The sequence below is a fragment of the Pocillopora verrucosa genome, chromosome 13 (assembly GCF_036669915.1).
Source record: "Pocillopora verrucosa isolate sample1 chromosome 13, ASM3666991v2, whole genome shotgun sequence".
NCBI classification, from domain to species: Eukaryota; Metazoa; Cnidaria; class Anthozoa; order Scleractinia; family Pocilloporidae; genus Pocillopora; species Pocillopora verrucosa.
In genome coordinates this window covers 12,018,118-12,031,046 of record NC_089324.1, presented here as the reverse complement: position 1 = coordinate 12,031,046, position 12,929 = coordinate 12,018,118, and the positions used below count along the sequence as shown (strand labels likewise).

General features: G+C 38.1%; 1 protein-coding gene across 1 annotated transcript; it reads left to right on the top strand.

The window, feature by feature from the left end:
- The first annotated feature begins 3,632 nt into the window (after positions 1-3,632).
- LOC131800019 (histone-lysine N-methyltransferase SETD2-like) lies at positions 3,633-12,912 on the top strand. Its single transcript, XM_066160242.1, has 12 exons — positions 3,633-3,931; positions 5,472-5,560; positions 5,689-5,747; positions 6,165-6,225; positions 6,308-6,359; positions 6,750-6,826; positions 7,017-7,140; positions 8,363-8,440; positions 8,833-8,930; positions 9,105-9,202; positions 9,828-9,928; positions 11,336-12,912. Exons 1-8 carry the CDS (start codon positions 3,896-3,898, stop codon positions 8,396-8,398), a joined length of 534 nt encoding a protein of 177 aa, XP_066016339.1. The 5' UTR covers positions 3,633-3,895; the 3' UTR covers positions 8,399-8,440; positions 8,833-8,930; positions 9,105-9,202; positions 9,828-9,928; positions 11,336-12,912.
- Positions 12,913-12,929: the final 17 nt, after the last annotated feature.

Sequence of the window (12,929 nt, the reverse complement as noted above, 5' to 3'; positions counted from 1 at the left end):
AGTCGCAAAACGCGAATTTCGAAAACGTTTGCTAAGCATCGTAGCATTCTATCCAAATTTGTCCTTTGGAGACCCCCACGAGAATACAAGTGACCTATTTTAAACTTCCCGCGAGAATATCAAGGTATGTTAAGCTCCGCCTCCGCAAACAATCGCGCACACGCCGCCTAATTAGTATTGAAATTGAGGTGGTAACTAGACAATGCTTAAAAAACTGTAAAAGCTTTTAAGATATGATCGCTGAGATCGCTGCAGAAATATTCAGCAATCGTTACTATCATATGGAAACCACATTCCTATTATTGTCGCAAGATAGACTCTAGTTCTATCTCGACGATCGTCGCACTCACAAGCCGGTTGTCGGAAGCATCGCTCATATTTTTCTCTACCGATTGAAGCGATTTTAACGAAGTAGATTCTTCATGATACTTTTTCTAAATTTTTCTTTTTTCTATTTTCTATTTTCATGATACTAATTTTTATAATTCCGATAACATTTTGACCAACGGGAGTCTGTCAGTCCATATAAGAATTCGCTGCAAACGAATTTGCTAAACGCTTTGTTAAGAGCGTGGCTATTGTTAATTATTGCTATTGTTCACTTTATGTCACCTTGGGATTTACTTTACGCATCCAACCGTTTGATTGACAGCAGCTGAAATCTGCAAAGAGACTCATGTATTCCCAAAGCTTTACCTACTGACCAATCACAACCGACTAGTTCAGGATATGCAAATTATTATGCTGCCCGCTGATTAAATGGGCACTGCAAGTACATGTCGCGAAAGACAATAGCATTCTGGGCGATGCCAGTTCTGCTGTATTTGCTGTTAACGGCCTGTACATAACTGATCGTTTTAGAATAGAAAACTCCAATTCTTCAAATATTATCTGAGAGTGTATAAAATAACACTATTTGTGTTAAATGTCTTTTATCACAGTTTTCATTCTTCCTTCAAGATATTAGAAATTGGTAACAACAGCTTTACCTACTCAGACTACTCAGGAGGGTAACCAAAAGGATCTTCGGTTGCTTGTAACTCAGCTCCCCCAGCAGTAAAGATAATGAAACATCATGTTTTGCTCCTGAATCCTTGTTAGATGCTGCTATAAAACTCCTTTCCACCCCTTTCCTCATTAAAAAAAATATACCCACCCCAATTATCCATTACTATTGAAAAGTGAAACTTCCGGAAAATTCCGAGTAGTCAGGAGTACCTGACATCCCAATGAAAAATCTCTCGTTCTTTGAAGGAAGTTCTGATGAGATTCAGGAAAAGAATCTGTGGGAAAAACTTAACCTATTCAGGTAAAAGGCTTTTCAAGAATTAGAAAATTCTTTTCAAATTCTTGAAAAGCACTGAACAAGCTACGGAAACCTAGCAACTTTGTTTCGATCACTTGGTCAATACGACAAAGCCCGAGAATATCACGAGAAATAAAATTTTCAATTTTTCATAATTTAGCTTATCGCCCGGTGCACTACTTTTCAAGTTTAAATCGCTTGCCCGAATAAAGAGAATGTGTAAACTCAAATAGATGACCGATGTTGTACATTCTTAGGAAAATGTAAGAGTGGTTCAGGTTCATTATTCACCTTTCTCTCCCCTCCCTAAAAGAGGTATCATTTGTTGATCATGTCTTACATGAAACCAAGCGAGATCCTCTCGATCATGACATCGCTTGATTGTTACAATATTTCCGTCTTATTTAGATTAACACCCTTAAGAGATAAACGGAGATAGCACTGTGTTGTCTTTTAAGGGTACAACACTTATCAACCCGGCCGTTCCTCTTATTTAGCAACTTAGTCTTCGATGACGCAGATCGCAGTAACTGGAAAATGAACAGCTCGTGAAGAGATAGTCATCGAGCACAAATAGCTTACCGTTTCAAGACAGAAGCTCCAATTCAGTACTGTAACGAGTCTTGTTTGTAATTTTGGGTTAAAAATCCAACGGTTCTTGCAAAACAATATGTACTGAGACCGGATGTTACCTGCAACAAAAGTGAATTGTTTTATTTTTGCATGCTCACATCCGTCATCGGTAAAAAAGTTAGACTTACAAAACCGAAATATATTTTCATCAGATGGCGCTTCAGAAGAAGGATGACAAATATTCGTCTCTCCTTATCTTTCTTTCATTGGAAAGAACAAAATGAATTTCATTTAGGATTTTGTAATGGACATTCGGAATTCATATTTTTCACATAACGGTTGGAATTCTGCGCCAGGTTGGTGCGTTAGTAGATGGCCCTTCGGCTAACTCAGAGGATGTCGGAATTTAATCTTCAGAGAAGGTAGCTTGAAAGAAATCATCATTTCAAGTGTCGGTTAAAATACCAGTTCATTCGTCGAATTTAGTCGATGTTTGGTCGGTCTAGGTGGGGTTAAAAACGTTTAACCGACTTTGACGTTTAGGAATTTCTTTCAATTTCTATCGCACATGTTAGAATTCTCTTCCGCCAAGTCATTCATAACAGGACGAGGTTTGAAGCAGTTTTAAAAACCGATGTTCTAATCATGATGGAAGCGAATCAGGTGTTTTCACAGACAGTACTTACCACAATCTGTAGCCTTCAGTGCCCTGTTTCGAAAATAACTTTAACCATCTCTTTTCGTCCTTAAAGTTTTTTCCAACACACACCATACGTCAGTCATATCAAGCAGCCAATAAAATGTGGTTGTCTGTTCCTGTTCGACTGTAGGTTCCATAGTCATTCTCTTCCCCAGGCCCGCTGAACGTAACGGCCAAACGTAAGCTTCAGTGGAAAAGGTCCTTTAAGTATTATCAATTACCCTTTCATTTTGTCCGCTTGTCGTTGGCCGATTTGCATAGGATTTTTATCAGACCAAGCGCAGGGCAATCTTTTATTTGTGGAGCGTTACTCTAATGTATGTACCGAGCGCCTTTTCACCGACAATTCCCTTGGCGTGGAAACTGTGAAGAACTATCCAACACGAACAGCAATTTTGCTAGCGTGACAGCCGATTATGCAAATTAGTTCATTGAGCAAACTCCGACCGTTTTATATAAGCAGCTTAATAAATCTTAGATTTAAACCATTTAAGCTTAAAAGATAGTAGGGGAGAACCTTTAGACCACACCGATTGATACTCTAAACATTCTAAAAGGCCAAAATTTGACAAATTTTACTATCTCGTGACGATGACGTCAACAACAACGTATCGAATATCATAATTTGATTAGCGCTCTGTCAACATTTAAGTGGTAAACTCTTTTTTAATAACTTGGATTCTTTTATTTCATATTTGAGTTCTGACAGCATGCACTACTCAAAACTGTATAAACGTTTCAACACCAAACTGCAGAATTTATTTAGTTCAACTGACGATAACAGCACACACTGAAATACACCGTGACCAGTGACTCTGTCACGTAATTCAATCGTGTACTTATCCTGAATACTATTTCTCAAGTGTAAATAAAGCAGCGATAACATCGTCTTTGGCTCAGAAATCCAGTCGTCGCTTGGCATGAAGAAATTGTCCTAGAACCAAGGGTCTCAATATGGCGCCCCCCGTATGTCAAGTCACAGTGTGATCCCCGGCGAGGCTCAGTTTTAAAACGAGGAAGGGTTACCAAGCTGGTTTTTAATTTAATGGTCGTGGTAAAGGTGAATGTATACGCGGCTAAACTGGAAATTATTGAAGCAAAGTGCGATTAAGTTTGAAGTGAATTGAAATGAAACTACAGTATATGTGCGTGGATTCTGCGTTGGACTTGTGGCCGCCCGGTCATTTGGAGCTCGTATTTTTCGCTTCTCGGATCGGGCGTTCGGAAATGGAGTGTGCAGCCTTGGGCTTTTCTTGTGTACGTAATAAACCTAGAAATGGATAACTCGCAAAAATTGGTTCTTTTCAACATATTAAATGGTCAGACAGCAAGCGATACACTGTGGAAGTAAGGTGAGGTATTTTTATTGAGAATTTGACCGTACTTTTTATTCCTAACAGCGGTCGTAAATATTCCCATACAAACTCTTGTAATTTCACCATAACTCTTATTTCGCAAGATGATCATCTCACAGCTGGAGCATGGGCCGCCTGTGGTTATACACCACTTTGTGATACTTACTAGATTCATCAATATTTTTATTAACTTCAACTTTGTCAGAAATATCTTAGTTGTGCAGCGGTGTATTTATATAGCCAAGGCCATAACAAATCAGGATAATAAGAGGGCCGGAAGGTTATTCCATGTTTAGTGCTATGAAATGGTTTGTATTGCACAAATGTCTCTGAAAAGTCAGTCCCAGACCAGACAGTGCTATACTTGTGATGCAAGTGAAATTTTACATGAAACAGATATTTCTCTCATTGAAATTACTGGCAGAAATTAAATAGAACTCCTTAATTTTGCCATTTTGCAGGATTCACTCTTTGTGAACATTTAATTCCTATCACTTTACTCTGTGGCTGGCTTTAATCTCTGTATGGCTTCTCCCAAAGACCAGTTGAGGGAATTTCAATTGTTAAGTAAAAACTATTCACAACAAATGTGGTACAAAACCTGATTTGCTTCACTGTCACCTCCAGTTTTGGATCCTTTAGTAGGGGATATACAAATCTTGTAAACTCAGTAAGTTTCTCATAGGCTGAGGAAGACATTATATATACTCTAATTGCATTTTTGTTATATATACAGTTTGTCAGGTTCATCCTTAAGATTAGCAAAGGTGTGTTTATGGTTTTCATAGTGATACTCATAGGTATCCTGTAATGCTTTCTGGAATTTTTCAGAATAGCAAGTTCCGATAACTTTAAAAGGTAGACAATGTGTGATGTCTTCCACTGATTCATACAGATCTGAGTTGGAATCTTCACTACAATTTAAGTCATCATAAGTGCATCATAACAAACCAACTCAACAATTTGTTATGTATCCAAGATTCACCTACACAGTGGAGTACTTTGATAACAACAAAATCAGTTAACCTTAAGTTTTAGCAAACTTGAGCTACACATCTTGTGCATATAAATCAGTATAACTGAAAGGCACAAGAAAGGGAAATTTTAACTCGGAATTGTAAAAATTTGTATAAACCTGAAATACCCAGTAGGTCTTTTTGGACAGCCCACTTCTTTTGTTTTCTTTGTTTTCTATGGATAAGCCTACAACTCATTCAGAGTTGAGGAAGATAATAGTTTCACTGGAAACTCTGTGGGAGAAAACGGCTCTTAAATTGATCAATGTAAAATCACTTGACTATGTCTTATTATTGTTGTTCTCACTGCAATCTTTTTTTTTCTGGTGGTCACCTAACTTTGTGAACAGTGTATATATTTGCTGCCTAACTGCCTAATAACTGTTTATTTGTCACTCCACTTGGTGTGTGAAGCACTAGATAGTTACCATATGTCTTGAAGTCCATGGATCTTCCTGAAATTTTCCACTTTTAACATTAAAAGTACCTGAAAATACCTATGAATGCTGTAATTTTTCCAGGTGTCTGGGGAGCATGTCATTTCTTCAGCTGAAGAATGTCAACCACCTTACTGTAAGCATATTGAAGAGAATGAGTACTTATTTGATGGGTGGGTTTTATGTTTAATTGCTATTAGCAGTGTTTAATTATTTCATAGTGCAAAATAGTTGAGTTTTCTACCTTTTAAACAACTTGTTGCTGTTACTGAGCTTACATGTTTTTCATTTCTTGTTTCAGAAAGAAGAAAGTCAACAAGGAAGTGCACAGAATGCAGTGCGATTGTACCTTAGATCCTGGTAAGGTAACGGCTTTGATGCATAGACTTCACCATATGCTGAATATGGTTATGGGCAATTTAGAACACATGAACTTACCTCATTTTATGAGATAAGCTGAGCGTGACCTACCCTTTGCCTTTTAATGATATATAGATTCCATGTTTACATTGAGGTACAAACATCAGTGACACACTCAGCTGTGCTTTGTGTGCCACTTTTTTTGTTCTTACCACATTTCAACATCATCTGTGGTCTCCTGGATCAATGTCAGTATCTGAACAAATGCACTCCCACTCCTCCCCTAATTCAACCACAGTCAATTGATAACAAGTTAGGATTAATGTTGGGTTAGGGGAGGGGTAGGTGCTCTGTTGATCAGATATTGACATTGATCCAATTTTTTACTGTTGAACATATTGCAATGTTTTTTAACAGATGATCCATGTTCTAGTGGTTTTGGCAAGGACTGTCTGAACAGATTGTTGATGATAGAATGGTTGGTATTCTTTTCCTCTCTTGTTGGTTAATTTTGCCAAAAGTCTTCCTTCTCACATTGTCTTTTATTGATCTCCAAATAGTAACAGCAGAAGTGCTTGCAGAGAGATGTGTAGCAATAAATGTTTTCAACAGGTTAGTGAAACTATCATTACAGGATTAAGATTGATGTTACTGAAATGGTAAGGGTTAGCTGTTAAAGCAACTGCCTCTTTAACAAAGATAATGGGTATTTTAACCCTTTAACTCCCAAGATCTGATTGTTCATTCTCTCCTCTAGCTGCTACACATTTCATTTTAAAGTAGTGATGAGAATTTGGTGTTCGATCAATTTAACAAATTCTACCTGATAAGTTTGAGTATTCTCTTTACCTTTTGCTGGATGATATGTGGATATTATAGGAAGAAGTTACATCTTGATCACTTCTGGGAGTTAAATATGCTTTCATGAGAGATGATACTTATATGCTGATATCAGCCATGAGAGGATTTCAAATTTACTTACATGTACAACACTTTTTGCAGGGCTGTAAAGTGAAAGTTGAAGTGTTTAAAACAGAGAAGAAAGGCTGGGAATTGAGAACTCTTGAAGATCTGGAACTGTAAGTTTATATTTTTACTTTTATCTTCAGGAAAGAAATGCTTTATTGTTACTCAATTTTGCAGGTCTGTAATTTTGTGTTTTCACCATCCTTTTTTTTTTGGACCAATCACAGAGCAGAGTATAGCAAAAAACAAAAACAATCCCCAATACTTTTGTCACTCAATAAAAAAATTATAACTATTGTCCAGGAATCAGTGTGGTATGGAGTACTGTGGAAAAGTCATGAACTACAAAGATTTCCAGGAAAGAGCAGAGTGTTATGATAGAGAAAACAGAAGCCACTACTACTGCATGACATTGAGAGCTGATGAGGTAAGGAGTGGAAATCTTAACCTTTTCCTAAGTAGAGACAATAACAGCACTGCTGTGATGAGTGCTGGTGAATTCTTTGGTCATTTTAAGGCTTTCCAAACCCAGAATTGATCAGCAGATTACTATACTGTATAGTAAAAGTGAGCAGGATTTTCAAGAAGGGCTGGTGGTCTGTTAACCTAGTAGGCCACTTCATATGATTTTGCTCCTTTTGCTGAATTAAATAACAATGATTGGTTTCACTGAAATTACCTGATTATTACTTCAAAGTGCACAAAATACATTCTCTGAGACCCAAGTTTTAGCATTTTTATGGAGGGAGGGGTGGGAGGAGGGTTGGTGTGCCCCTAGACCCCTTCATTTGGTTGTGTATTTGTCAGGAGGTATCCTTTCTCTCCTTAGTCCCTCCTCCTTGCGGCCTTCTGTGATTCGTATCTAAAATCCTGCTTAACCCTTTAACTCCCAGAAGTGATTGACAAGAAACTTCTCCCAATAATATCCATACATTATTCAGCAAACAGATAATGAGAATATTCAAACTTATCATGGAGATAATCACCAAGTTCTCATAACCAATTTACAAGGAGATGTGTAGCAGCTAGAGGGGAGAATTAACAATCAGATCTTGGGAGTTAAAGGGTTAACTGTTATTCAATTGTCAACTATGTGGACATATTTAAATGGCATGTACTTCAGTCAGTTTAATGTTATGATCTCCAGCCTGTTATCATTTTCAAATTCTTTATCAACTGAGCTATGAGGAACTCCATAGCCAGCCAAGTTGTTTACTAGATTTATATATGACTTACATCTAGCATTGAGCCTGAGTAAATGATGTTGAAATCATCCGTTGTGGGGAATGAAATTTTGATATACGCTTATTCCTTGCATTAGAGCCCAAGCTCTGATAAGCACCTTCTCCCAAATAAGTGCATCCCTCAGGCCTTAAGCACCCATCTCAAAAGAAGCATCTCCCCCCTCCTTCCTCACTTTCCTAAATAACAGGGACACAAGGAAAACCTGTTTCTGTTGCCTCAACCATAGGGCAATCAGTACGGGAAGGTGATAAGCACCCCCCTCAATTCAGAGCCCTTCTCCCAATAAGCGCCCATCTTTTTAAGTATTATATGTAATACAGTACATGTAGGTGGACAAATCATTATAGTTCATGGTTTTGTTACTTAATGAGTTATAGCTTCTTTAAAATTCCTTCTTTGTTCAGCTAATTGATGCCACCTTCAAGGGGAACTTGTCTTGATTTATCAACCACAGCTGTGACTCAAACTGTGAAACTCAAAAGGTAGTGTAATAAATTGTTCAGTCCATTTTACCAGTTTATATTATGATCAATAATGCCAGCTTTTCACTTCTTTTTCCAGAAGTAATCGACAGTAGATTGATTGACAGGAAACTGAAAGAAAACACATCTACAGCTGTACTTAAATCCTTTAACCCTCAAGAATGACTAGCATCCAATTTCTCCTCATAATATTACCCTTGAATCAAACATGTAGGTCATGAGAATTAAGGAAATGATCAGTAACTTAAGAAGCTCTTGATTGCTTAACAAATTCTCCTTGTCAGCTCCTTAGGAGTTGTATAAAGAACAGTATGGAGAGTGTGCATACTGATGTTCTGGTGTAAAGGGTTAAGATCGGAACTGAATGGGTTTTGTTCTTTTGCTTCTTGCAGTGGACTGTCCATTGCTTGTTGAGGATTGGATTTTTTACTCGGCGACCCATCCCAGCTGGTGCAGAGCTCACGTTCGATTATAAACTGCAGTGTTTTGGGTAGGTGGTCAATGTACATTCTACTGTCAAAGCTTCATGTTTGTGAGTGACACTAAACTGAGAGTTTTTAAAATTTGAGGAACAGTACAGCAGTCACACAGAAAGAAGATCCCTTTGAACTGGGAAGGAGAAGCTTACAAAATATTCATAGGTATAATTTTTGTCATTAATCAGGAAAGTTGCTCAGATTTGCCATTGTGAAACACCAAATTGTTGTGGATTTATTGGAGGAGACAAGCAAACACCTCTGAAGAACACAGTGGAAAGAATAAGTATGCAAAGATATTTTTAATTACAACCCTAACAGTGACCAGGATTTACTTTCTCCATATGACATCCCCCCTGAGTCACACATTGACCCGTTAACTCCCAGAAGTATTGAAATATAACTTCTCCCTTTAATATCCATACATTATCAAGTAAAGCAATGATGTGAATACTCAAACTTATCAGGGTTAAATTTTTATCTTGATCTAACATCAAATTCTTGCAACTAATATACTAGGAAATGTGTAGCAGCTAGAGGGGAGAATTAACAATCAGATCTTGGGAGTTGAATGGTTAAGGTCATTAGAATGAATAAAATGAACACCATTCAAAGAATCTCTCGATTGTTAAACAAATTCTCCTTGTCAGCACCTTACGGAATGTATAGAGAACAGTACGGAGAATCTGCATACTGATGCTAGACTGTAGAGGAATAAGGTCACACAATTTAGGTGTAATTCATGCTTTTTTTTTTTGAATCTACGGCCGCAGGCGCGTAGATTCCTTGCCATCGTGTCTGTCCGTTAACCAAAAACGAGTGAAAAAAGAATTTTCGGAGTTAATTAATGCCGAGCATGCGCAGATCTCTTTTGATCGAGACGATAACAGGTACGATTGATTTGTCGGTAGCCTTCCGGTTCTTGAAACCTGTCAACGTTCGTAAGGTTGAGAGTTATCTTTTGATCGAGGATGAGTTGTCTTTGGATCGAGGATTAGCTGACTTCGTTTGGGTGAGTAGAGCATTTTGTAAGGTGATTTTCTACGACGTACGTTACTCAAGCAGGCATAGCTTTAACTGGATGTGTTTTTGCGAAGTATTTGTTAGCTGTTGTCAATCCCTTCAAAGAGTTTATGCCCGAAATATTTTTTGGCAAGTATCCATCTTTACCGGGTGCACTGTTGGTAAAGTGTCTCCAATCGAGCCATCTATATCATTTGACGATCTTAAATGGCGGAGAAGTCACGACTTTATCGGCTCTGTAGGCAGCGAACAATGGGAATGCACTTTTGGAGACGCCTGTGTCTTCGATGATCCACGATCAGTTAGCAAACAATCCCCTTAAAATGGGGATAATTGAGCCCTTTCGAGGGATTATTCATCACCTTCGAGAGATTGTCAAGCCCTTTCGAGGGATTATCAAGCCCTTTCGAGGGATTATTCAGCCCTTTGAAGGGATTACTCAACCTTTAACTTTTCGAGGGATTATCCAGCCTAATATTCGACGGATTTTCCGGCCTAATCGATCCAGTGGAAGGAACGATTTGCATGACAGCGCCCATTGGAGAGAATCAGAATGCCTTTTTGTCAGTTAAGAGCGCAAACAAAGAATTTTAGTTCAGAAGATCGTGGGAAACACATTCACGAAAGCTATGCCTGGTTACCATGAGCCACATGCGGCCCAAGCATGTGGCTCATTCCCATACAAACTCTTATAACTCCGCCATGACTGTTATTGCGCAAGATAATCATCTCACAGCTGGAGCTTGGGCCGCCTGTGCTCCTGCTGCAGTATCTTGCACAGAAAACTCGTCGAGTTGACAATCATATGTAAACATTTTACTATAGCAACTAAACTTCTAAAGATAAAGGCAAGGGTTCTGAATTATTTTCAAATGCAAGAAGGAGGAACTCAACTTACAGCAAAAACGATTATAAAACTAATTAAGGCAATAGTTCAAGTAAAGCTGTGTCAATACACTTTTATCATCTGATTTTAATATCAATTTGACAAGCTCTGTTGGTGTATTTTCGATATTTGCTTTCGCCTTCCTATTATTTTTGTTCTTTAGCACTCACCCGCAAATACAAATACTCAATGCAACTCAAAACGTTTTAAACGTGGACACACAATAATCGCAGGGTCAGTTAAAAGAGGAGGCGATATACTAAATAATATCTACAGACTAAAGAACAAAAATGGATTGTAATATGGATTTCAAGAGTTAGTTACTAACTCTGAGGGCACCTGGGATAGCTTAAATCTTTCATCTCCCTGGTGCTACACCACTGAAAATAATGTTCAGCAACTCTAGTATTTACTCTCAGCATCAAAGCAGCTCATTTACGCCGTGCACCTCACACATTTTCAACAAAGACAGGAATGACTCCTTCCCTCGCATTGTTTTCCTCTCGACAGCTATTGCCATCGTTCTACTCTCACCTGTGGCAGTGGCGGGAAATGCGATGATTTTGGCGGCGGTATGGAGGAAGAATTTTGCGAGGACACCATTTCATATACTTCTGAGTGGTTTGGCTTTTACTGATTTGTGTACGGGAGTATTCGCCCAACCGTTCTATTCTGCGACGTTCTTGATGTGTTCAGGGAATTCAACTGTGGTGTATGACTCGCCAACACTTATTAGAGCCTTACGTACAATCGGTGAGGGTAGCGGGATTTATTTCGTTTCTGCCACGGTTTTAATCCTAACGGCAATGTCCATTGAACGATGGTTGATTGTTTCTCGCCGATCATTCTATAATCGGAGACGTGCATGTTTTGCAGTTTTCGCGTTGATATTAACTGCGACTCCACCGGCTGTCTTACGTGTTCTAGAGAATGTAAATACAGTTTATGGACGCGCGCTACGATTCAAACTTGTTACAGTTATGGTGTCATGTTATCTTATCATAATGATGGCCAACGTTAAGGTTTACCAAAGTATTTGTCGACACCAGCGGCAAATCCAATGCAACACAACACTGCATAATTTTGATGGATCAGCGATAAACGTAGCGAAATACAAGAAGTCTGTAATGACTATATGATATACATTTTGCTGACCTTTTCTGTATGTTTCTTTCCATGTGTTATATCGACTACGATATATTTTGGGTTCGGCAACAGGACCTTAGAATCTTATTCCGCCTTTAGACAATAGTGACAATAGTGACAATAGTGTTCATATTTTTATCCTCTTCAATCAACCCAGCTTTTTATTTATGGAGAATGAATGATATTCGAAATGGATTGAGACAACATTTTTGCAGCGGTTAGCCTGTTAACCAGAATCGAAACTCAGGGCCAGGGTTGGTTTGCATAAAATGAAATTTCGAATTAGAAGCTGCGTTGAAAATAGTTCGTTTGTTTGAACAGTAAGATCAACGACACTTGAATCAAAATTAAAGAGAAAAGAAATAACAGGCGAGGTTTTACTAAAATAATAAAATATGCCGGCTTTAACCAGTTGTTTTTGAAAGGGTTTAAAAGTCTAGAGTATCTTTAAAGTTTGATAACATACAACTTGAACAGATTGATAAAATTTTTCCCAAAAACAATGACTCTAAGTCAGTTTGCACCAGCTTACCCAAAGTTATTGGATGCGTGGCAATAGCTTGCTTTAGGGCTACAGATGTTAACTTTTAACCGAACTTTGCTCTTTGGAAGCAAAACTGATTAACTGGTTTTCAACAAAGTAGGTGTTATCTTTGGTGGGCAGTTTCATATCCGACTGTTTACTCTCGTTGGAGATGGTTATTGTTTAGTTACCTCGAAACTGAACATTTACAAACGTGCCGTTGTTAAAATTAAATTTCTCTTCTTAATATTGTACCTAGTAATCTTAAATTGATTACAATGGTTGATTTTGACCAAGCAACCTATGAACGTTAGTGAAAAGGTCTGAAAACTTAACATGAAAAAGATTTCGACACTGCGTTAGCAGTATAAAGGGGGTAAGTTTCTAAAGAAACTGTGGTGCTGCGTTGGTGGGAGAGTATAGCAGGTAATTTAG